Source organism: Callospermophilus lateralis, chromosome 5 (genome assembly GCF_048772815.1).
Source record: "Callospermophilus lateralis isolate mCalLat2 chromosome 5, mCalLat2.hap1, whole genome shotgun sequence".
NCBI classification, from domain to species: domain Eukaryota; kingdom Metazoa; phylum Chordata; class Mammalia; order Rodentia; family Sciuridae; genus Callospermophilus; species Callospermophilus lateralis.
The window spans coordinates 77,065,280-77,091,399 of record NC_135309.1 but is presented as its reverse complement, the minus strand read 5'-3'; the positions used below and the strand labels follow the sequence as shown (position 1 = coordinate 77,091,399).

The 26,120-nt window shown below is 32.7% G+C and overlaps 1 protein-coding gene across 1 annotated transcript in view; it reads right to left on the bottom strand.

Moving 5' to 3' along the window:
* Tmem232 (transmembrane protein 232) overlaps positions 1-26,120 on the bottom strand; it is a 207,262-nt gene that overhangs the window by 117,957 nt on the left and 63,185 nt on the right. The window contains exon 10 of the mRNA XM_076857676.2: positions 4,960-5,138. Within this exon, the coding sequence (XP_076713791.2) occupies positions 4,960-5,138 (179 nt within the window). The remainder of the gene's footprint in view (positions 1-4,959; positions 5,139-26,120) is intronic.

Sequence of the window (26,120 nt, the reverse complement as noted above, 5' to 3'; positions counted from 1 at the left end):
ATTATGTAAATTGGGATAATTTTGAAAGTCAATCCACAGCTAAGAAGAAAGCGATAGAAAACCTATACTAACATGAGCACTTTGGGGCTTGGTTAGCATGGTCTCACAGTTCATAAAAATCACTTCCTATAAACCACCTCCTCTCTTTATGCTTTGGGCAGTGCTAAGCACTGGTCTTGCAGAGATTAGCACAGCTATCCATTCCTATTGCCTGAAGATAAAAGCTGAAGGACCATGAGACTTTTTACACATAGCATTCAGTCATTTTAAAATCTAAAACTAATAATTCAGCACTAAAAAAACCATACCAATACCAACCAAGTTTTCCCTCACCTATTTTGAAAACAGATAAATAAAGCCATTTGTGAGACCCCCAAAACATGTTTACTCCATCAGTGCTGTAAATTTGTTTTAAGCCTGTGGTCTCATAGTTTGGCAACAACTTGAAGACTGTCCAGTTAGAAACAACAGGAGGGAAAGGGAAGGAGAAGGGGAATTGCATGGATGGTGGAAGGAGACCCTCATCATTATACAAAATACATGTATGAAGATGTGAGAAAAAAAAAAAGAATAGCGTTACCTTAGATTAGGTAGAGAGAAGTGATGGGAGAGGAGGGGAGGGGATGGGGAGATAGGAAGGATAATAGAATGAAACAGACATTATTATTACTGTGTGTATATATGTGATTGCATGACCAATGTGATTCTGCAACCTGTATACTCAGAAAAATGAGAAATTATATCCCATCTGATTCAAATGTATGATATGTCAAGGTCATTGTGCCTCAGTTTCCTTCCCTGAGAATAAAACTTAATATGTGTAACTAATTAAAACAAAATTTAAAAAAAGAGAAATTCATCAATTTTCTCTGTAGTTTACTTATTCTTTACTACCTTAAAATGTTGTTCAGCTTTATTTTTAATTTCTTCATCTGAAAATACCAACATGTACTGTTGAATTTTTTTCTATTAAAGCAAAATTTTCCTGCTACCAGTTCCATTATAGCATCTACATAATAAATCCTATTTTTAGAAATATTTAGAAGTATTGTACTGCAGAGTATAATGACTTTTATCTCAGTGTCTTTTTCTTTAGAAAACTCTTTAAGTGCTTTATAATATTAACTCAATCATCACAAGTCTAGTACTAGATTATTATTAAGTTTTATTCTCAGCGAAGAAAACTGAGGCACAAAGATGCCCAAGGTCACCTAGCTACTGTGGTAGAGCTTCCACGTGCATCCAGGTGACCTAGTTCTAGGTTCTGTGTTCTCTATCAGTTTTCTGCCTCCTGGGTTACCTTTAGTAACTAACCTTGTCTGTGAGTACTGTATTTTACTGCATAATCATTGCCACTGCATTAACATATATTTACTAGTATTCCATGCATCCTAAACTTGCACCAAAGGCAGTTTAGTAATAAATGATTTTTTAATAATACTGGCACATTTTTTTAAAAGCTTCACTTAATTGTCACACCCCACTTTTTTGCAAAAATAAAAATAAAGACAAAATCTGAAATGATTATGCAGTGAAATACCATAGTATTAGCGCCCCTGAGCACCCATCTCAAAAATAAGAAAATTAAGATTGTGACAGATAATTTGTCTAGGTCCAAAGTGACTATGTTGAGTTGGAATTTAAATTCTGTTATTTTCTTTCTGTCCCTAAATGCTTTACTAGTCTAATCTGGTACTATGGTGTGGCAAATATTCTATTATTTTTTACATATAAGGGCAGGAGATTAGTGTGTCAAGAACAATGGTAAATTATAGTGATAATAATTAATACTTTAATCTTGCTTTTCATCAATCAATTTTCTTAGAAAGTCATCTATTGCAACAATATTTGAAATATATTAGCATATAGTTGCACAATGATAATTTTATGATTTTACAATTACTTTCTTATAGTTATATTCCCTTTACTCCTCTGTATTTTGACTATTAAATGTTCTTTTAATTTTTTTCTATTATTTCATCTACTATTTTCATATTATTTTTATTTTACCCAAAGAAACAATTTTAAGATGTATCAGTTTTATGCTTCTTAATGTTTAGTGAGTTACTTCTTTATTGTTTTGATATCTCCCACTTAAATTCTTTCTTTCTTCCTTTTTTGAAATTTACAAAAGCCTTTATTGCATCTAGATTATAAATCAATATTTAAAATCATTTGTATTTGTTTTTGTAAATTTCATTTATTTTATTAATTTTTTATTTATATATGACAGCAGAATGCACTGCAATTCGTTAATACACATATAGTGCACAAATTTTTCATATCTCTGGTTGCATACAAAGTATATCTTTCTTTTTTCTTTTTCCTTTTTTCTCTTTTTGGAAATGCTTTCACACTATTGCCAGAAGCTTACTTCTCTGTCTTCTGTAGCCATCTTACTTCTTCCTAGCCATCCTCTTCTCTTGCCTTTCTCTCCTTCACTTCTCAAAGTCTGCACGCAGTGGCCTTCTTGATCTCTTAATTCAGCAAACTAATTCTTGCTTCTGAGCTTCTGCAGTTTTTTCTATCAGAATTTACTGCTTTTCTGGCCACTTCACTCTCGCTGTTTCATTCTTGCAAATACTGCCATCTGGAGAGCCTTCCCTGACACTCCAGCCAGGGCATCTACCCCGACAGGACTCAATCTCATTCCAGTGATTTTTGCTCTATTTCATTTTTTCACAGCTGCTATCACCATTTAATAATTATATTTTAATTTGTTGGGTTATATTTTAACTGTGAGTTTCCCCAAAACAAACTCTATAATTAAGAGAATATATATCTGCTCTTTACACTGTATTTCTAGCACCTAAAAAAATGGCTAGTGTTTAAAAATAGGTTACTAAAATTATTCTTATACTTGTTACTATTATTTCTTAAGGCATGTTTTAATTTCCAAGTTTTACTGATTTTAATAATAATTTTTATTTTTAATATTTTATACATTTGTTATTAATTTTTAAATATTAAATTTAATCATTAGAGGTGATCTTAGTATTTCTTTTAATATTTAAAATTAATTTACTTGCAATTATTAGTTAAATATATATATATATATATAAAAAAACATCTACTAAGGGTATCAGCATATAACATTGAAATAAACTACCTCTTGGGGGCAAGGGAGGCATGGGGGAATGTTAGTCAATGTGTGGTAGGTAAATAGGAACAAGGAGTTCTGATGTGCTACTGCACAACAGGGTGACTACAGATAAAAATATTGTCCTGTATATTTCGAAAACTTATAAGAAAGGATTTGGAATATTTTCATCATAAAGAAGTGACACAGTTTTGATGAGATAGATATGTTTAACCTGATTTAAATATAACACAATGTGCATATGTATCAAGATATCATATCTTGCCCATTAATATGTATAATTTTTATGTTTTTCAATATTGGTTAAAAATAAATTTATCTTAAAATTTAAAAATGCTTTTGTATTTTCTTTACTGACATACATCTTTAGTGTGTTATTACTATACTAACAAAAGTAGAATATGTTTGGGTGCCGTCACTAACTAAAGGATGTGCTTCAAATTTTTTAACTTAGAAACCAGGTGATAAAAGTTCCATTTCCAAACACATTTGTCAAACAGGATGAGAAGCCAGGACAGAGTTGCAAAACTAGGGGGCACATCAATAAAGTGATCTTTGACTTTCCCTATTTATTTTTTGTTTGTTGAAATCACTGAAGTTAGGGCCACTTTTAGCCTTTCTCTGGTCCAGTATCATAATATGACTGTGTTCAGCCTTCTTCCTGGTATTTCTGTCCATTGAACTACAGAAGAAGGACACAGTCAAGAGTGTACACACGTTTCTGGATTCCTCATACTGGTAAAAATCATAAAAAAAGCCCCTTATCCCTCCGATTTGAATCCTAACCACAGCCCCTCCTGACAGCTGTTAGCAGGACGTGGTGAAAGTGTTTCTATATGCATCTTTCCACTGCATGCCCTAGCAACAACCCTCAAACTAGAGATATGTTTTACTCCTTAAAACTCCTATAATTTCCAAGGTTTTTCACCAAATTCTCTGAAGAGAAAAAAAGAATAGGGGTTTGATATCTCACTTCACTCTAACACCTATTTCATGTCTACCAGCACTTTCCACCAAATTTGAGTTCTGTGGTGGAATCGTTCCTTGCTAATGGGTATTTTTATAGATTTGTTGAATTTATTTCTGTTTCCATTAAAGGTTTTGGAGGTCTGGTTTTATGCCACCATTTAGAGCTCAAACTCTCTTCAAACAAAATAGCTCAATGTTATGTGGATGCCAGCACACAACAAGTGTGGGGATGGGGGTGAATAAAAGTTCAGTGGGTTAGACAAAGCGGAAATGAAGGGAAAGGAGGAAGGATGGGAAGAGGAAAAACAGTAGAATAAATCACACATAAATTTCCTAGGTTCATAAATGAGTATACCTCCAGTCTAACTCCACATCATGTATAAGCACAAGAATGGGATACTAATTAGGGTAAGTTATACTCCATGTATGTATAATATGTCAAAATGCACTCTATTGTCATGTATATCTAAGAAGAAAAAAAAAGCCAGCCTCAGCAACTTAGTGAAGTACTAAGCAATTTATCAAGACCCTGTCTCAAAATTAAAAAGAAAAAAAATTAAAAGGGCTGGGAATGTATCTCAGTGGTGAAGAGTCCCTGAATTCAATCCCTGGTACTAATACAAACTAACAAACAAAAAACACATTATTTGGTTGTGCATTTTATCCTATTATTTGTTTCATTAGAAACTGTAGTCTATACAATTGTAAAAAAAAAAAAGAAAAAGAAATATAGGGTAATGTTCAATTTTAGAAATGATATTATCCACTGTGAATCACCAGGACCCACTGAATGTGAACATTTTTTGCTCATTCTTTGCATAAAGAATAAATTGACAAGCAAGATAACTGATGATAGAAGCACCAATTTTTCAAGCAGTATTTTTTCTTACCTGGGCTATGTTGATTGCATTTTGGATTCGTTCATCTTTCTCATAATCCTTTGTTATTTGTAATGTTTTCCATATAGTGTTTCTAAATCCATCTTGTTCCTCATCATCCCGAAGTTCCCACAACATTTTCACCATGTTATACACTAAGCCATAGTATCCAACAAAGACCACTTGGTGACCTATTGAAATAGAAACATTCTTTGGAAAGTTTTTATTTTATTCATCTTACTGTAGTATAGCTAGGTGGGGGAAAAACAATTTTATCAAAATTCATAATAATAGTGTAAAGTCTGAAATTACAAGCTTTAGAAATTTTGACCCTTAACTGATTTTATTCCTTTATAACAGCACACAATATCTAACATCCTAACCATTTGAAAATATAAACTGAACCCAACTACTACACCTCATAAATTAGAATATGCATGGGTAAACTGTGAACCACATGGAAAAACAAGTCCTTAAAATTCAAGTGAAGAGGAATTTGCTTAAGGCAGGATAAACACATAATCTACCAGAGTGAATTTTTATAATAAATCAGGGGGAAAGGAAAAAAAATCACTTGCCATTGTAAAACAACAACAACAAAATAACAAAGCTTTATTAAACTTGGCATTTGAACCAAGAAGAAAACTTAAAATAATGCAAAAGGCAAAAAGAAATTACTGATACAATTATTATTTGGAAGATTTTTTTAGATAATAAGGACATAAATAAATTGGAATAGGAGAAAAGAATAGTGAATGCAAAGAAGATTAAAAATATCTAAGATACCTCCCTTTAAAACTTTTTGTAGCAATTAGCAATTTATATATATCATGAAGTTCCACTTTCAAAATATGTACTCATCTTACAGAAAGCAGGAAGAAGTTTCTATTTACTCATTATCTTAAGTATTTACTCTTTATCTTAAATATTTCTTACATAGCTATAGTATACTGCTATGCAGTAATATTCAGGAAAAGATAATTCTGATTTAGGTACAGATAGAATACATAAATAAGAGGAATAAAATAATACAGTTCTCAAAGGGGAGAAAAACTTATGTTAGTCAAAGAGCAATGTGAAAATACTAAGCCTATTTGAAGAACAAGAGCAATAAAATGCTGAGAGAGGAAGGTTAGAAGGGCTTAAAAGCCCATTAAAATTCATGTTGCACTTTTCCAGAAAGTACTAGTTATAGTCCATGTAACACTGGGAATCATCAATATCCTCCTTGAATAAGAATGTAAGCACAATTTGAAAAGCCAGATCCTCAACTTTCCCTAATTCAATCTGATATACTGGGGAATGATCATGGCCAAATTATATTGTTATATTATGTGCATGTACAAATATGTAGCAACAAATCCCACTGTTACATACAACTCTAATACACCAAATAAATATGAGAAAAATGAAAGTTAATGATAATAATTACTATTATAACTAGCATGCATGGGAATGCCATCTAGTTGCCCCAGTTCTTGTGCTCACTACAGTCTTGCCATGTAGATTTTATTATCTTTAGAATGAGAAATCAGTAACATACTAGCCAGAGCAATTAGACAGACAAAAGAAATTAAAGGCATAAAAATAGGAAAAGAAGAACTTAAAATATCACTATTTGTGGATGATATGATCCTATACCTAGAAGACCCAAAAGGGTCTACAAAGAAACTACTAGAACTAATAAATGAATTCAGCAAAGTGGCAGGATATAAAATCAACACGCATAAATCAAAGGCATTCCTGTACATCAACAACAAAACCTCTGAAATGGAAATGAGGAAAACTACCCCATTCACAATATCCTCAAAAAAAATAAAATACTTGGGGATCAACCTAACAAAAGAGGTGAAAGATTTATACAAAGAAAACTACAGAACCCTAAAGAGAGAGATAGAAGAAGATCTTAGAAGATGGAAAAATGTACCCTGTTCATGGATAGGCAGAACTAACATCATCAAAATGGCAATATTACCCAAAGTTCTCTACAGGTTCAACGCAATGCCAATCAAAATCCCAAGGGCATTTCTTGTAGAAATAGATAAAGCTATCATGAAATTCATATGGAAAAACAAAAGACCCAGAATAGCAAAAGCTATTCTAAGCAGGAAGTGTGAATCAGGCGGTATAGCGATACCAGATTTCAAACTATATTACAGAGCAATAGTAACAAAGACAGCATGGTACTGGTACCAAAACAGGCAGGTGGACCAATGGTACAGAATAGAGGACACAGAGACCAATCCTCAAAATTACAACTTTCTTATATTTGATAAAGGCGCTAAAAGCATGCAATGGAGAAAGGATAGCATCTTCAACAAATGGTGCTGGGAAAACTGGAAATCCATATGCAACAAAATGAAGCTGAATCCCTTTCTCTCGCCATGCACAAAAGTTAATTCAAAATGGATCAAGGAGCTAGATATCAAACCAGAGACTCGGCACCTGATAGAAGAAAAAGTTGGCTCCGATCTACATATTGTGGGGTCGGGCTCCAAATTCCTTAATAGGACGCCCATAGCCCAAGAATTAAATACAAGAATAAACAAATGGGACTTACTGAAACTAAAAAGTTTTTTCTCAGCAAGAGAAACAATAAGAGAGGTAAACAGGGAACCTACATCCTGGGAACAAATTTTTACTCCTCACACTTCAGATAGAGCCCTAATATCCAGAATATACAAAGAACTTAAAAAATTAAACAATAAGATAACAAACAACCCTATCAACAAATGGGCCAAGGACCTGAACAGACACTTCTCAGAGGAAGACATACAGTCAATCAATAAGTATATGAAAAAATGCTCACCATCTCTAGCAGTCAGAGAAATGCAAATCAAAACCACCCTAAGATACCATCTCACTCCAGTAAGATTGGCAGCCATTAGGAAGTCAAGTAACAATAAGTGCTGGCGAGGATGTGGGGAAAAGGGTACACTTGTACATTGCTGGTGGGACTGCAAAATGGTGCGGCCAATATGGAAAGCAGTATGGAGATACCTAGGAAAGCTGGGAATGGAACCACCATTTGACCCAGCTATTGCCCTTCTCGGTCTATTCCCTGAGGACCTCAAAAGAGCATACTATAGGGATACTGCCACTTCAATGATCATAGCAGCACAATTCACAATAGCTAGACTTTGGAATCAACCTAGATGCCCTTCAATAGATGAATGGATTAAAAAACTGTGGCATCTATACACAATGGAGTATTACGCAGCACTAAAAAATGACAAAATCATGGATTTTGCAGGGAAATGGATGGCATTAGAGCAGATAATGCTAAGTGAAGCTAGCCAATCCTTAAAAAACAAATGCCAAATGTCTCCTTTGATATAAAGAGAGCAACCAAGATCAGAACAGGGAAGAAGAGCATGAGGAAAAGATTAACATTTAACAGAGACGAGTGGGGTGGGAGAGAGGGAGAGAGAAGGGAAACTGTATGGAAATGGAAGGAGACCCTCATTGTTACATAAAACTACATATAAGAGTTTGTGAGGGGAAAGGGAAAAAAAAAAGGGAGAGAATTAAACCACAGCAGATGGGGTAGAGAGGGAAGAGGAGAGGGAAGGGGAGGGGGGATAGTAGGGGATAGGAAAGGTAGCAGAATACAACAGTCATTAATATGGTATTATGTAAAAATGTGGATGTGTAACCGATGTGATTCTGCAACTTGTAATTGGGGTAAAAATGGGAGCTGATAACCCATTTGAATCAAATGTATGGAAGATGATATGCCATGAGCTTTGTAATGTTTTGAACAACCAATAAAAAAAAAAATATTTAAAAAAATAAAAAAATAAAAAAGAATGAGAAATCAGAATATATGAACCTATAAACATATGAACCTCCCTTGAATCCAAGAGCTGATAAGTGAGTGCCATCTAATCTTGTTCCAGGAGGGACACTCTTTCTAACTCAGACAAGTGCTTTCCTTTCCATAACCCACCTTCCATTCCATTCATACAAAAGGGTGAAACTAGAAAGTAGAAAGAGGAAGCAAAAGAGAAAACATGTACACGTTTTAGAAATGGAGAAGGAAGGCATATTTCTAGTTTCCAATATTAAGGTACCTTCTACCCTTTCTATCATTGGTACTTTGAGAGTCAAAGATGCAAATATGAAGCTACAATGAAGCAGCTTGTTCTTGGGGAAATGTGATTTTCTCTTCATAACAACTTCATTCATTAAAACTGGTGTACTGCAATATTTGACATTATATAAATACGAAAAATACCTCATTTGAATGATTGGTAATTAACATTTTTGCTAGAAAATGAAATTTAATCAAGAAATACGAATTTAATTTTTAAACTACTTTCTTTGCCCTTGGATGAAAGAAAGATAACCTGTGACTTCAAGTAGTTAACAAGTCTAGAAACAGAATAATTTGTATAAGAAGGTAGAGGGCAACAGTTCATGAAAAGGTGATGGAATCAATCTACCAAACCAAGGGATCAGTGAGAGCTGGAAGAGTGAGGAAGGGACTTAGAGAAGGTGAGACCTCGTCAGATCTTGTCTAAGAGGTAAACTTGGAAACAGAGCAGAGGAAGACATTGAGGGATATTTCACTGGGTGGACACCTGGAAAACGTTAGCGCTGTTAATAATTACATACTAACTTCCTGCCTGTGCTTTCCTCTTCCTGTCTTGTCCAGACTGCTTCACCATTGGTAATCTAGGTTGTGAAAAATGACTTTGTAAATCTATCATTTTGCTTCCCTGTTTACAACTTATCCATAGCCTTTTGTCCCTATGTAAATTCCAAATTGCATAGCCAGACAATCACGGCTCTTGTCTTTCTAATCTTTCTGAAATACATATATTGCAACTCTTTTATTTCCCCCCAACTTGCAAATATACTACATTAAGAAAAAGAGATTGAAGTTCTTGAATACACACTTAATTCTATCTTCTAGTCTTAATATAAACTATTCCATTGACTTAATCAGAAGTCATTCTGTCCAAAAATATTTCTATTACTATACTATATCCATTCTTCTGCATCTTTTCATTAAAAAGTCTTCTCTGAAAGAGAATTGTGTCCATGGTTAGTTATTAGCTACATCCCTTGTACTTACTAGATAATAACATATCATATTATAATTGCCTATTTCACCTACAGATTCTAAACAGTGGGAGGATGGGATTATATTTTATTCTCTCTTACGCTCCTAGCACTTACCATAATGCCTGCAACATAGTAGATCTAATTTCTAAAAGTATATTCACTGAATGAAGGGAATAGACAGAGTAAAAAAGTGTCTCCATTTACCTGGGACTGAGGGGTTTCTTAAAGCACAGAGCTTTCAAGGACAGATGGGAACAAGGCTAAGTAAATCAGAACAGTTGGACCAGTAATAGGAATTCTAGCAGAGAGGTAACAGTAAGGAAAGACAAGAGAAGATGATAGTGGGTATCTCAAATTGAGCTTGAGTGGAGAGTTCTTATTAAAATAGTTGAAAATAAATAAAATAGCTCAGGATAAATGGAGTCAGATTAAATGATGGATGTTTGAGCAAAGGAGTAATGTTATTCCTGCTCAATGCAGTGTTACGTCTAGTCTATTCAAGCAATAAACTAGGAAGCCTATATGGGAGTTTTATGAGGTAATCTAGGTCTTCACTATGATGAGCAGCAGGAGACTAGAAAGGAAGGGACAAACTTAAGATACCGTGGCGAAGGTCTAATAAGACTTCTTGCTATGAGGGAGGAGAGGGAATGAAAGGCAAAGGAGAAGTTCACGTTGAAGCTCAGGAGACTAAAACAATAATGAAACCACTTGAAAAAAAATGAGGAGATTGTGAAGATAAGACAGTTTGTACAAAGGAGATAAAAATATGTAAAGTGTGGCATGGGTATGAGAGAATACAATTTTTAATAATCTATAGCTTGTTAAAACATGGCTGAAATGCAAGTAAAATAGCAAGAGTGAGGGTATTGATTTGTGAAGCATTAGTGAAACATAATGCCTGAATTCAATATGGGTGAGAAATAATTTTGAGTTTTTAAATGAATAATACTGGAATTGTGAGCTTCAGTAAAATAGCTTTCAAGCAATATTATAAATAAAACATGCTGTGCATTTTAACTCATTTCTCATTTATTTAGATACTCCCAACATCTTTACATTGACAAGACTCGTTAAAGTACATACAAACCACCTTCCGTCCATATATTTTAAATTTGTTTGAAGATTAATGTTTGATAAAACTACAACTGTTTAATTATCAAACTGGTATAATTTGATTTTAGAATTTGCAGGACCAATGTTGAGCCGTTAGATACTCTCTGATAATTATGTCTCAATCTCACAATTTCTTTGAACGTTCTTTTTATGAGTCTAAAAGTGAGCTGTTCACCTGTTGACTTAAACACCAGTGAAGTACAGCTGATGAATAATATTTGTAGGGAGAATATAATTGATTGACAGTAAATGAAGAAAAAAAACCTTATAAAGACAGATGGTGTGTGTTGCAACTGTCATAAAAAGTAGACCGTGTTCTCATTTGCACGTCTAGACATTTGCTGAGAAGCATGCCTGCTCTGAAGTTCCTCATCCAGGGACCAAGCTGTAGCATAAGGCACTCTTCTGTTCTGCTTTCAGTGACCCTGTGGCAGCTATCAAAGATGTCACTTTAAATATACTGCAAGAAACAGGATTTGTGTCTACAGCTAAGCAGACAGTATCCTAGGAAATAAAAAAAGCTGAACCAAAACAATAAATTCTTAGAATTTATTAAGAAACTATTCTATTTGAAAACCAATACTGTGACCCTTTTCTGGTAACAATGCTACATATTAGTGGTTGTATTCCTTGGTAGCATTTAATTGCCACACTAGATGTATAGATTGCAAATATTCAGTGGACATGAAATATAAACATTTCTACTCATATGAATGTGCATAAATGACAACAGCTTTTACAATTTTGACAAATATCATTTGACACCACAGAATCAAAAGTGTCACTGAAAGGTAACTGGAATGTCAGCTGTGGTTCAAAACACTGTATGAAATGCCACGTTGCATGAAAGGAAGCAGATCAATGACCAGAGTTGGACAAGAACCAGTCATCCAGCCATGCATTTAACAAACACCTACTGTTCTTTGTACCAAAGAGAAAGACAACATTACTGCTTTGGGGATATTTAATTCTGGTGGAGAAAGAAACTAAGAAAGTATATTAAAAAATATCCATTCATAATAAGTGTTATGAGAATAATGGAAGATGATGATGTGACCAGCAATAACTAGAAGAAAAAGCTATTATAGACAGTGAAAGAAAGACTTCTATGAGGAGATGATATTTGGGATAAGCTCTGATGGATAAAGGAAAGTTAACCAAACAAGGATCTGAGGAAATGCTTCTCAACAGGGGGTCAGAAAATGCACCGACTTTGCTCTTAGAATAGCATGATAGTTTGAATGCAAAGAAAGGAGAGAATGGATATAGCTGGGAGTTCTGGGCAAGATCAGGTATATTTGTCCTTTACATGGATAAACTCTGAATGACCAGAGCCAAATTGTATACTATGGAAAGTAATTAATATTTAATATTAATATATTTAAAAGCTATCATAGCATTTTATTTTTACTAATTCAAAACCAAGGGTATTTACTAAATAGTATCCAAAATCTAATTGTCTCTTGGTAGAATACTTTCAAAAGGTAAGTTTTTCCACCCCCATACACAGTATGATTTTGTTAGTTAGCATCCTCACGTTGTACATTACATTTCTGGACTTGTTAATCCTATGTATCTGCTACTTTGTACCACAGCATTTTAAAGAAGGGGGGAAATGAACTCACTTTATCTTTCTGGATTTTTGGTAGAAAATGGATTTCAATGGGCATAAGAGAGGAACAAGGAGATGTTCAACTTTTTGAAGTAATCTAGAAGCAAATGATGATGGCTTTGACTTGGGACATATAACTAAAAAATTAACCTCAACTAAAGGAAGGACTGGCCTTTGTACTTGGTCTGGTTATAAGAATTGACCTCATAGGTCTTGGAATGCTCTTCCTGATAAAAATGTCTTTGTTTCCCTTGGAGTCTTTGACTCTTGATAGTTTGTAATAAAAATGTGATTTCTGGTGGGGATGGCTTGGGTCACATGGAATTAGCTCAACCTCTGAGAGGAGCAACAATGAGGGCCAGTCATGTATAGCATGTAGTCAACCAAATGCATGTTTGACAGATTCCCAATAAAAATCATAGATACAAAATCTTGAGTGATCTTTTGTATGAGTATTCTATGTGTTTTACATATATCATTACTAGAGGAAGAAAACGCTCTCCATGCATTGGCAGAGGACCACGGGAAGCTCTGTGCTTGGAAATGTCCTTGACACTGCCATACACACCACTTTCCTTGGCTGGTTTTAATCTGTGTACTTTCATAGTCAGAAACCATAATCAGGAGTAAAATGGCTTTGCTATCTTTAGGGAGTCTTTTCAAAAAATTATCAAACATGATGGTCATCTCAGGGATCCCCAAACTTAAAGTTACCGCCAAAGGACAGGGTAGTCCTAAGGTCTCCCACAATTCACAGGAGATAATATTAGAGACAAAGATTGGTAAAAAAATTGGAAAAGGATTTTGGATCCATAATAGGGTGAGCAAAAAATCTAGGGCACTCTTTATTTTTAGAATCGTGTTAGAATTAGAAAATGAGGATGATATCTATAATCATATATTTTATGTGTACATAACACAACCATATGTAAATATTAGTAAGAGTCATTTTGCATATATAATCACAATGGGAGTTCTGGGCAAGATCAGGTGCATTTGTTTTACTATAAACACTGAACAAATACCCAACATAATAAATTGAATAAATGGAAGAGAACTAAGTTATTAATAAATGCCCACTTTTTTGCAGGTAACATAGAAAACCAAAGAGAAAATGTCAAATGATTCTTTTATTAGAATGTGGTAGTTGATTGAAACAGGATGTCAAGTAAGATGTCAAAATGTTCATGAATAATTAAGTAATTGAACAGAACTTGTTTTCTTAAAATTTCATAATCTTTTCCAACAGTCAATTATGGAAATCTGCTAATTAAAAATAATTATTTCTGGAGTCATAACTGAGAATCAAGGATAAAAGTAGTTCTTTTGTGTTGTTGTTCAGGACCAACTGTGATTTTTATAAATTAACTAAAGAAATATCAGACTTCTGACTCTTGGATTTATTTTAAATTTCATTTAATTTAAATTATATCACAAAGAAATATAACTTATCTTAATAGCAGCAGATAACTTTCACAGAATTTTGTCTTCCAAGGGCCACAACAACACAAAATAACAAGGATGATCTTGCATACTTAAAAAATTAATAATAATTGTATATTTGTAAATACCTATGTTATATACAAAAAAATCTTTTAAAACCCACAATGTTGAAGAAACTAAATTTCTGAGAGATATGGTAAGTTACTTAAATTCATCCAGAACTTGAAAACTGAGCTGTGATTCATCACAAGTTTCTGGCATCCCAAATTTCTGACACCAAGTCTAGTACAGTGTCCATATCTTCACCTAAAACTGCATCCTTTAGCACTATTTTGGCATTATTTTTCCTGATTTCTATACCTAAATTTCTCATCTATCAACCTGTTTAGAGACTTTTATCATTCCTCCCATTTGATACCTACTTTGGAATGTCTTTTTAAAAAGTGAAATATGATTGATAACATCAGTAAGATGGCAGGATAGGAAGTACTGGAGTCTTCCCCAATATGTGGATATTCCAATTCAATATGAACACATGGATCAAGTTCCAGTGTCATCCAGAAACTAGTACAAAGATGTCTGTACACTTGGTAATCATGAATCTAGCCATTCCAAATATGGTAGGAAAAGCAGAAACACCCTTGTGCCATAACCCTTACCTCCAAAGCATAGCACCATACAACCAGAAAGGAACAACCAATTGAAAAATTCCCAAGTGTAGGGAAAAAATGGACATCCAGATTCAGGAGGCCCAAATGACCCAAAATTAGAAATTCACACCAAGAGATGTTCTATTCAAATTTTAAAAGCCATAGACAGAATTTTCAAAGAAGCAAGAGAAAACAAATTGTTATGTACAAGGGATCCTACATGAGACTATAGGCAGAATTTTTAGTAATAACCTTGCTGGTTAGAAAGGACTAGAATGATATAGTTAAGATGTTGAGGGGAAAACCCCTGCCAATTAAGAGCACTATACCTAACAAAACTTCACTTTAAAAATGAAGGATAGAGTTTCTAGAAAAACAAGTTGAAGGAGCACATTTTACTACTAGAATTGCTAAAGGGAGATCTTCAACTTGAAACAAAAGGACACAAAATAGCAATATGATAGCATAAAAAAGAACAGAATTCATTGGTAAAGGTCAATGATGTGCAAAGGTAGAATAGCATATTACCCTAATGGAAATGATTAAATTAATGTTAATTCTATCATAAGAGTTAAAAGAATTATAAAAAATTAAAAATATGCTCAAAGATGTGCAATATAAAGAAATATTAATTATGAGATTACAATCCATAGAAGATCAGAAAAATATTCTAATTTTTATGAGATTGAAGTTAAGCTGTTATCAACTTAAATAGACAGTTATAAGATATTTTAAATAGCCTCCATTGTGTCCTCAAAGAAAATACTTACAGAAGTCACTCAAAAGAATTAGAGAAAAGAATCAAAGAATATCAACACACACACACACACACACACACACACACACACACAGAGACACACACACAAAGATAAAAAGAGGAAAAGACAGAGAAACAAGAAAAAGAATGACAAAAATAAATCCTTTCAATGAATAATTACTCAGATTTAAATTAACTAAATGTCACTGGAAGACAAAGGGTGACTGAACAGATGAATAAAATCAAGATCCAATGAGAAAAGGAAGAAGATAAGGGGAAAAGGGAAAGGAAGGGTAGGGAGAGTTGCAAGGGGGTAGATACTATCAAAGTATACTATATGCATGTACAACTATGCCACAATGAAACTCTATGTTATGAATAATTAAAATGCCTTAATAAAAATAAGATACAAAGATATGCTGCTTACAAAAGAATCACTTTATTTTTAAGAACATTTATAGAGTGAAAGTAAAGGCATGGAAAAATATATTACTTGCAAATGGTATCCAAAAGAGAACCAGGGTGGCTCTACTTACAGCAGAAAAAGATTGACTTTTAAGTCAAAAACAGTCATAAGAGTTGAAGAAGTATATTATTTAATGTAAAAGGATTGATCCACTAGGAAGATGTAATAGTTATAAATATACAACCAACAGCAGAGCATGCAAATTATAAAGGAAATACTGATGACAGACTAAAAAAAATGACAAGACAGTAAATAGTAAGAAATTTTAATATCTCCCTTTCAATATTAGAGAGAATCAAAAAATAATAATGAAACAACAGACTTAAATAACAGTGAAGACTTAGCAGACCTCACAGACATATAGAGAACCTTGAACTCTCAAACAGTACAATATAAATTCTTCTCAAAAATAAAAAAATAAAAATATCCCCAAGGACTCATTAGACCACAACAAAATCATACTACCTTTTCCAACAGCATGGAATGAGATTACAAGTTAATAGCAGAACAAAAACTAGAAAATTTGCAAATTTATATGAACTAAAATACACTTTTGGGAAATCACTGGGTCTTGGAAAAAATCAAATGGGAAACTACAAAATATGTTGGGACATGCTAAACAAAATACACAGTACTCTAAAACTTATAAATGGTGCAACAGCAGTTGTAAGAGGGACATTTATTGTGATAAATGTTTATATTTAAAAAGAAAAAAGACCTGAAACAATCTAAGTTAACTTTCCAAGAAACAAGAATGGAAAGATGGTGAAATGAGATGGACATCATTACCCTGCATACATATATGACTGAACATATGGTGCAACACTACATTGTGTACAACCAGAGAAATGAAAGGTTGTGCTGCAATTGTGTACAATGAATCAACATGCATTCTGCTGTCATATATACCTAATTAAAATAAACAATTTAATTTAAAAAAAGAAATAAGAAGGGGATAAATAAACAAAAGTCAAAATTAACAGAATAAAATGAAGAAATAGAGAACAGAAAAATTTTTTAAAAATCAACAAACTAAGTTTTTGAAAACATGTACACAATTGACAAACTTTTAGCTAGACCAAGAAAAGGACGCAGATAAAATAAAAGATGATAGAAGATATATTACAACTGATGTCACAGAAATAAAAGGGATGAAGAGCCTACTATGAAAAATTATTATATACTGACTGGACAACCTGGATGAAATAAATACAGCTCCAGAAATACACAACTTACCAAGAGAGATTCAAAGAAATAATATCCGAACAGTTCTGTAACCTCACACCAAAGAAAAACCCCAAACCAGATGATTTCATTGGCAAATTCTACCACAAATTCAAAGCAAAATTAATACAAATTCTTCTAAAACCTAAAAAAAAAATGTAGAAAACAAAGCACTTTTAAACTCATCATATGAAACTATGTTATATTTATGGTATTGGCCTAAAGACTGACAGAAAGACCAATGGGGTATATATATCCATCCATCCATTGGAAATGAACAGTCTTTTCAACAAATGGTGCTGGAAAAACTAGTTATCCACATGTAAAAGGATGAAATTGGACCTTTATTTTATACATATACTACAATCATTTACAAAAATCTAATCAAAATAGATTAAAGACAAACATAAGATATGAAGTTTTACAACTTCTGAGGAGAAATGGGGAATTCTTGTTGACATTTGTTTGGGCAAAGATTTCAGAGACACCAAAGCACAGGCAACAAACAAAAATAAGCAAGTAGAACTACGCCAAAATGAAAATCTTCTGCACAGCAATGGAAGCAATCATCAGAGGAAAGAGAAATCCTGCAGAATCGGAGAGAATATTTGCAAATTATACATATGATATGGTATGTAGGGAACTCCAAAAACTTGATATCAAAAAATAAGAAAAAGATAAAGAAAAAATACATAATCCAACAGGTCTAACATAATGATAATAATTTACATTCATGGTTATTCACAACTAAAAGAAAGAAGTGAAAAGAGTAATGAAAATACAAATAACACAATGTCTAGTGATTTAGAAGCAGATATGATGCCTGGAACTGTAGCAACCTTTTGCAAAACTGAATCTATAATCCCAAGAAAAAAGTTAAACATAATGAGAATAGTGGAAACAAAATCACATTTGCATACCACATATATACTAAAGGGTTATTCTCCAAAACATATAAGGTACTCCTAAAACTCAATAGCAAAACCTCTCTAATTGCCTGATTAAAAACAATGAATAAAGGATTTTAAAAGATCTTTCTCTAAAGAACACATACAAATGGCCAACAGGTATATGAAAAGATGTTCAAGTCAAAAGGTAAGTGTTGACAGGGATGTAAAGAAGTTAGAAATTGTTTATACTGCTGGTGGGATTGCAAAATGGTCAGCTACTATGGAAAACAATATGGCATATCCTCCAAAAATGAAAAACAACTGCCATATGATTAGCTATCTGGATGTTTATACAAATGAATTAGAACCTGGTTCTTGACAGATTTTAGCATTCTCATGTTCATTGATCCTGCAATATGCAATGACATAAATAAACTTTGATGACATCAAGGCAAGTGAATTAAGCTAGTCTCAGAAGGGCAAACCAAACACTACATGATTCCACTTATATGAGGTGTCTGAAACAGTGAAACTCAAAGAAGCCAAGAGGAGAATGGTGGTTACCAAGTGTTGCACTAATGGGAGAGTTGCTACTCAATGGCTGTAAAATTTCAGTTATGCAAGATGAATAAGTTTTAGAGATCTGCTGTAAGCCATTGTGCCTATATATAATAACACTCTATTGTAAACTCCATTAAAAGAGTAGTTCTCAGGTTGTACTCCTAAATATATTTTACAAAAGAATACAATGACTATTAAAGATGAACTTTTAGTTATATAGGATGAATGAATACACTTTAGATATCTGCTGTACACCATTAGGCCTATATATAACAATACTGCATTGTTCACTGAAAATCTTTTAAAAGAATAGTTTTCAGGCTGTACTCATAAAATATTTCTTTAAAAAAAAATATAATGACTATTAAAGGTAAGTACTAAAAATGTGAAATGATATGTGTGTGTGTGTGTGTGTGTGCGTTTGTGTATCTTTACATAAATCACACCATAGGGTTGAAATAGCTCTTCACTCAAAAATCTTAAGAAATGTCTGGACCAAATGCAGGAATAATGTATTAGATCAAATTAGAAATTTCTCTATCTATGAACATATTATCAAGTTACTCTTAATGGATGGGAGGGTAAAAAAAATGTGTTGTTAGGATATTAATATTCATTTCTGGATCATATTAAATATGAGAAAAAAATCATTCTGAAGCACACTGAAGGATCTTAATATAATTTTACATCATACAACATACGAAGTTACAAGTATCTATCTAGTGAGTTATTTTTATTAATGTACATATACCAGTTTCTTAATTTGAACAGGAAGCCTAAATCGCTTTTTTTTTTTTCTGTACTAAGATACATTGTTACAAAAATTTGTTTTTTAAAATGGCATGTTGGGATTAACTTTAGTATCTTAAAAACTTAAGAAATATTGCATTGTTTCTAGTTCATGGATCTTTTCCCTCTGTGTTCAGCTGTCAATGGGTTTTAGACAATTGAATCAAATGGGATAATTTGTTTGTTCATGTTTCAAAAGCAAATACAAGATTTTCAACTCCCTTATTTTCAACTCCTATTTTTAAGTAGGTGAAGATCTTACATGGTGAAAGCATTTTGATTAATCCAGCATGTTATTTCAGCCTCTCTCAACTAAAGGCATAGTAGTGATAATATCAGCAAATAAACAGAAGAAGGTGGTAGATCCTTTTAGCTTAAATATGGACAGGGTTGGATTGATTATTTCATTCATAGAAATGACAACAAAACATCTTGAGAAGAGTAACAACATTTTTTAGAAAAAAAAAAAAATTCCAAATGCTGGTAACCCATTATCCTGATTATTTTGGACTTTCTGAAAATCCTCAAGTAAATTTGGAGGGTGAGTTCTGACCTTTATAGTTAATAGTAGTTTTCTACAGACCACAGATTAAGCCTTGGTTGCTGAAGCAGTGTTAATGTTAACAGAGTAAAAATGGTCAGCTTTTCATTTATTTGTTAAATGTAACTTATTTTCACTTATTTGTTAAATGTAACTAATATTAGACCACAAAGTATAGTTCCTACTCACGGTTGGAAAAATGGAAATACAAATGAGTAGTGTATTTGGCCAGAGAACCTATTCTTCCTTCACCTCATACTTAAAATTTCCAGCTATTATCACTCATTCTGAACTGAAACTCTTCCCTCTGCCTTTCCTGCAGCCCTGCTCAACCAAGGCTTCAGTGAATAGAAAACTGGAAAGAGCGCCTGAGGCATTCCTCACCCAGCCTGCTCTCTCTGAAGCACTGATCTCAGGCCATATTCCTGGAAAGTCCAGCTCCAGGCCCTTCTCATCTCACCTTGAAGTACTAACATAGACAAGAGGAAGGTACCCCGCTATGGCCTAGAGATTCGACCAACTCATATCAAAGAGTTTCTCAGTGAAGTTTATAGATTTGGAGAAATGTGTTTGATGTTCCAAATAAGGACTCGTAGGTCAACCTGTAAGTAGCTCACATTCCACCACAAGGATCAGTGTAGAGAGATACACAGGTCAAGTTAGGATTTAGTTTTGGTCCAGTTTCAGCCATCTAACAAGTTCAGAAGCCACGCTGAAGGCTGAGGATGGCAGTAGTAATTACAAGTGGTATTTCATTCAGTATCATCATCATTTCTATTTTATAACATGTATATATGATTTCCAACTTTCATTTGAATTTTAAATTTTATCATTTTTTCTGCACAGATATTATGATCTTTGTGCAGTTGTTTCTCATCATGTCTTTCAAGAACTGTGATTTTTCTCTTATTTAGTCAACCTTGTTTGCTTAGAGGTCAAAAAGGTATTGAGCTATATTTTATTCTGGTTATTTTAAAGGTTTTAATTTCTGAGGACTTTTTAAAATTTTTATGTATAGGTATGGTGTGTGCTAACTAACTTTAAAAAGGTTAAATGGATAATTAATTATCAAAACATAATCTATTGATAATCCATTATTTCCCCTATTGGTTTGAAATGCTGCATTTATCAAATGTCGCACAGGCAGCTTTTTTCCATATATATGCTCACATACATGCCCACATATAAATATAGACATATATACACATACACACAATTACACACACAAATGTAAGCCAAGAAGTATTTTAATCTAAAACAGTCTTATGAATGGGACAAATGGCATCAAAGGCCAAAGCCAATCGGCATGCCTTCCTTGAAGACACAGCACAGCATCCACCTCCTGTTAGTGGACACTTTACAAGTGTAATGAGCCATAAACTACATAGGTAATCAAAGGTCAAATTTTTGTTACTCCTCACAAATCTTGAGACTTAAGACTTATTGTTCTTTATTAGTACTATAGAGCAATAATCAGATGCATTAAGATCAAATCTAATGTTATAACACCCTTAAAGGAACACAGTAACTGAGCTGCTGAGGGCTATTTTTTTTTTAAATCAAGAAAATAAGAAATTAGAGGAAATGAAACAGCAACACAATTTCAGTGGGAAAATTATAAAGTTATAAAAAGTTGAAAAAGTGGTTTTAGACAAATATAATTAGAATAATCCAATATCCCAAAAATGACAATTCACCAATTTTAAATGATAAGGACAGAAGTTGTCAACATAATGGAGCTTCATATTTATTAAAATATATACATACACATATTACATATGGGTAGGTTGAAAGTAGCATAAAAGTCATTGGGTGATTATGAAATTAAAATAATATACAACTTTTAAACTAATGCTAAGAATCAAACTAATGTTAGACTTTTATGAATATCAAGTATATACAAAACTCCTCTGGCATTTGATATGTCATCGAACAAGAATGTCCACCCCAAAAGTATAAATACTATGACTATTCAGATTGCTAATACTATGGCTATTACACACCTTGTAGATAGTGAAATATATTACTGTTGCATTAGTATGTTGCATTGATATCACAAACTTGACATCTTTTAATTGTTAAGTCATTATTATTTTTATTTGCATACTTGAGAATCAATTCTCATGGGTCAGAACAAATGCCTCTCTTTTCACCAAACATTTGCTCTCCCAGGCACCCTTGTAGCTAATGGTGACCCCTGTAAACAGTCTTGTCAATTTCATGCAAGAGATAGTCTTCTAGGTGCTTCTGGGAAATCTTTTATGATATGGCAGAAAAACTCCAGAAGAAAGCATCATATAACATAAATAAATAGGAAAAGAATTAACTACCTGTCAAACTCACCAGAAAACTGCCACCCTTAGATGTGTCAATCAGTAAGGCTTTTTATTTATTTTTCCATATTTTATTACAATTATATACAGTGGTGGGATTTGTTGTTCTATTTTGTTCATGCACAAAACATAACAATGTAATTTGGCCATTATCATTCCCCAGTACTTCTCCTTTCCCTCCTCTTCTCCCTGCCCCTGGTCACTTTCCTCTACTGATCTCCTTTCCATTTTCTTGAGATATCCCCACCCGGCAACTCCAAGTTTCTTTTCCTTTTTCCTCTCTAGCTTCCATATACGATAGAAAACATAAATGTGGGTTTTTGCTTAACTTAATGTTCTGAGTTTGGCTTATTTTGCTTAAAATAATGGTCTTGGGTTCCCTCCATTTTCTTGCAAATGACATGATTTTATTCTTTTTCATGATTGAACAAACTCCGTTGTGTATATGTATATTTATCCACTTAACCACTAATGGACACCTACTCTGACTTCATAGTATGGCTATTGTGAATTGTGCTGCTATAAATGAGTATGCAAAATATCACTCAAACAAAGCTTTTGTAGGAGGGATGAGTGAGATGAATAAATACTAGGTCCCAAATTTGAAGTGAGCATGACAGATGATGAAAGAGACTCAAATTATTACTGAAGTTAGAGTGTGTTAAATTTTATACAGAGGAGTAAAATAAACAAAAGTGGTAATGGAATAATTTTAAATGGAATTAGAGATGCCTTTAATGTTAATAATAGCAATGTGCTCTGTGGAGACTCTGGTGACCCAAGTCATAGTGCAGTGAAAGTCAGCAATAAGAATGTTATGGATTGTTACTGCAGGGATAAGAGTGGGTTTTCACGTTTTGGAATCATGATTTATCTAACTTGGGATATAATGATCCTCCACCATTTGCAGATAAAAATTAAAGCCATTATGAGTGCTTTACATTTTGCAGATTATTAATTTGAGAGAATATTTATGAAAATACAAATTTTTGTTATAGTGTTTTATCTTTTTCCTGAGTTTGAGTTTTGTATGGTGGTTTGTTGTTTAGGGATTCATATTTATTTTGTTTTCTGACTTGCTAATTTGTTTTCAGTGTTCACAAAAATACAGAATCATCACCTATTTTTATACTGTACTTCATGGTTTTGCATAGAATATGATAGTATATCAGTTTCCTATGGAATCCAGTATGTGGCATATTCCAATTGCATATGCAAATAATGGGTTTAAATATAAAGGGATACTTTACAATCAATTTCAATATATACCTGCATGATGAAAAGTGCCTAATATTTCCAAAATTATGAAATTAAAACATCATATACACCATTGTATCTATACATCAAAATATGGTAAAGGTGAATATCATGTTTTAAATATAAATATAGATAATTTTATATTTTATTTGTGAAAATCTGTTAGCCCATTCTTTTAAAATTATCATATGGACTAAAATATTATAGTTTTATATTTCAGAAACTGTCCATTTTTTTCCTGAAGTTTTCTTGCCCATTTTCTACCAGATTGTCTATAAATTTAATTTGTCTACTTCTTTTTAAAATTTTATTGCAAATACATTTAATTTATAGATTAACTTGGGAAGAAAATAAGAAAATTCATATTCATTTATTTCAACCCTCTTTTATCTCTTTTAAATAAAACTGTTTTTTTATAACACACATTCTTTGGAATTTTGTTTTGCTTCTGCTGTCAGTGGTTTATTTTTGTGAAATATTTTTCTATTTTGTTACTGTTGATATAGAGGAAAATTATCAATAATATGTTTCATGTAACTTTCCACTTTTAATATTAATTTCAGTCTTGGATATTCAAAGCAGACATCAAGATCACCCACAAATGTTTTTTCCAATATTATACTTGTTTCTTTTTCTTGTCTTATCACATTGGGTAAAATATCTAGAATGTGTTTTTAAAAAATCAGCAGATGATATAGAAATTCTCTTAAATGTAGTAAAAATGTAGTCAGGAAAAAAATGGGAATTTTTCATGCTTAAGTATGATGTTGATTTGGTTTCTGATAAACACACTGGGAATTTGAGAAAGTACTTATATTTCTAATTTTAATCCTATTGTTTTATCTATTTTTAACCAATCATGTGATTTAAAATTATCAATGATATTTTAATATATTAATTGCTTTATATTTAGTAAACTATACAAAATTTAGATTCCCTAACTTTGAAGTATACTGTGATTCTTAGAGGTGAAACTCTAAATATGTATGGTATATTATTCTTTTAACATGCTGCTGGATTTGATCTGTTAGTATTTTAATTGGGATTTATACATGTATATCTATCCAAATATATAGTAATCTATGTTTGAATACCAAGTTAGGGAAATAGGAGTGAATTTATTGCAATTTATAGAACTGTTCTCCAACTTTTCCAAAATATGATATTAGAAGTTTAGTTTTCCCAGGACATTCTAATACTATATTAATGGTAGATACGGTGTTTTTGTGTATGTTATGTGTGTGTGTGTGTGTGTGTGTGTGTGTGTGTGTGTGTATGCACATGCAGTCATGCAGGTATATAAAGGTAACATGGACCTGGGGCAGCAGGTCCAAAGCCCTTCCATATTATCATTGAAAGCTACAATTTGTATATAAAGTAAATATTCCTTTTATTCATATATATTTCATTATTATTATACTCAAATGTTTATTATGAGAATATTCAGAATAAATAATTTTTAATTTTGAGATGACAACTAGAACTACTTTAATACTTTCAAGAGGGAAGAATATATTCATCATGATTCAGAAATCACTTCAAGAGCAATCACATTAAATTACTCTTCAATTTTATTAGAACTACTTTTGCAAACTATAGTTAACCTCAACATATTAAAAGTATTTTCTTAGCTACCGGACACCTTGGCAGATATTTAGCTTAGTTTACTTCACATAAACTTGATGGACAGATTACTGGATGGAAAGAATGTTATAAGTTGCTGGTATTAAAGGTGCTTCACACTGTGGGTGAAGAAGGTATAGATTTTATAAGTGGTAAAGATTAGTTTTGAAGACTTCTTTTTAAAAAACTAAAAAAGATCTTATTTTTTCAAGGTTTTGAAAGACATTTTCCTATGAAAAGATATCCCTAGTGTCCTTCCTTAGGCCTTGAAAGGATCCTATGATAGCTCCCCGTCAACTTAAATGTTACTAATATTTCTGAAAATAAACCTCTGCTCCTAGGGAAAATGCAGGAAAGGTTTATACAAACTCAATGACATTTTTGAGGTAGGAATCTATAGTCATCAATGATAAGCCCTATTTTCAGTGAACAGGGTTCCAAATGTCTAAAATAAGAAAAGAATGAGTTTACTTAGCAAGTCTAGATAGTTTGATGTTCAGATGAATTTTTCTCATGGGACCGTTTTGTCAAGTGCTACTAAAGATTTTCAATGTGTATAAAGAAGTATAGGTTTATCCTGAAGTTCAAGTGCTATTGTATACATCAGACATTAGATCTTAGAACCAGGACGTCATTGCAGGCAGCTGGGTTTCCTCAACGGCCACTTATATTTTCATGTTTATTTAGCACTCATCATCCTCTTTCTTCCTATCTTCATCTTCTCCCCCTTTCCAAATTCTGACTTAAAAAAATGTATGCTTCAAACTAAAGCTCAAATCACACCTTCCTTAATCAATCATACATATATTTATTAAAAGTTTTCTAAAAAATTTCTTTGGTG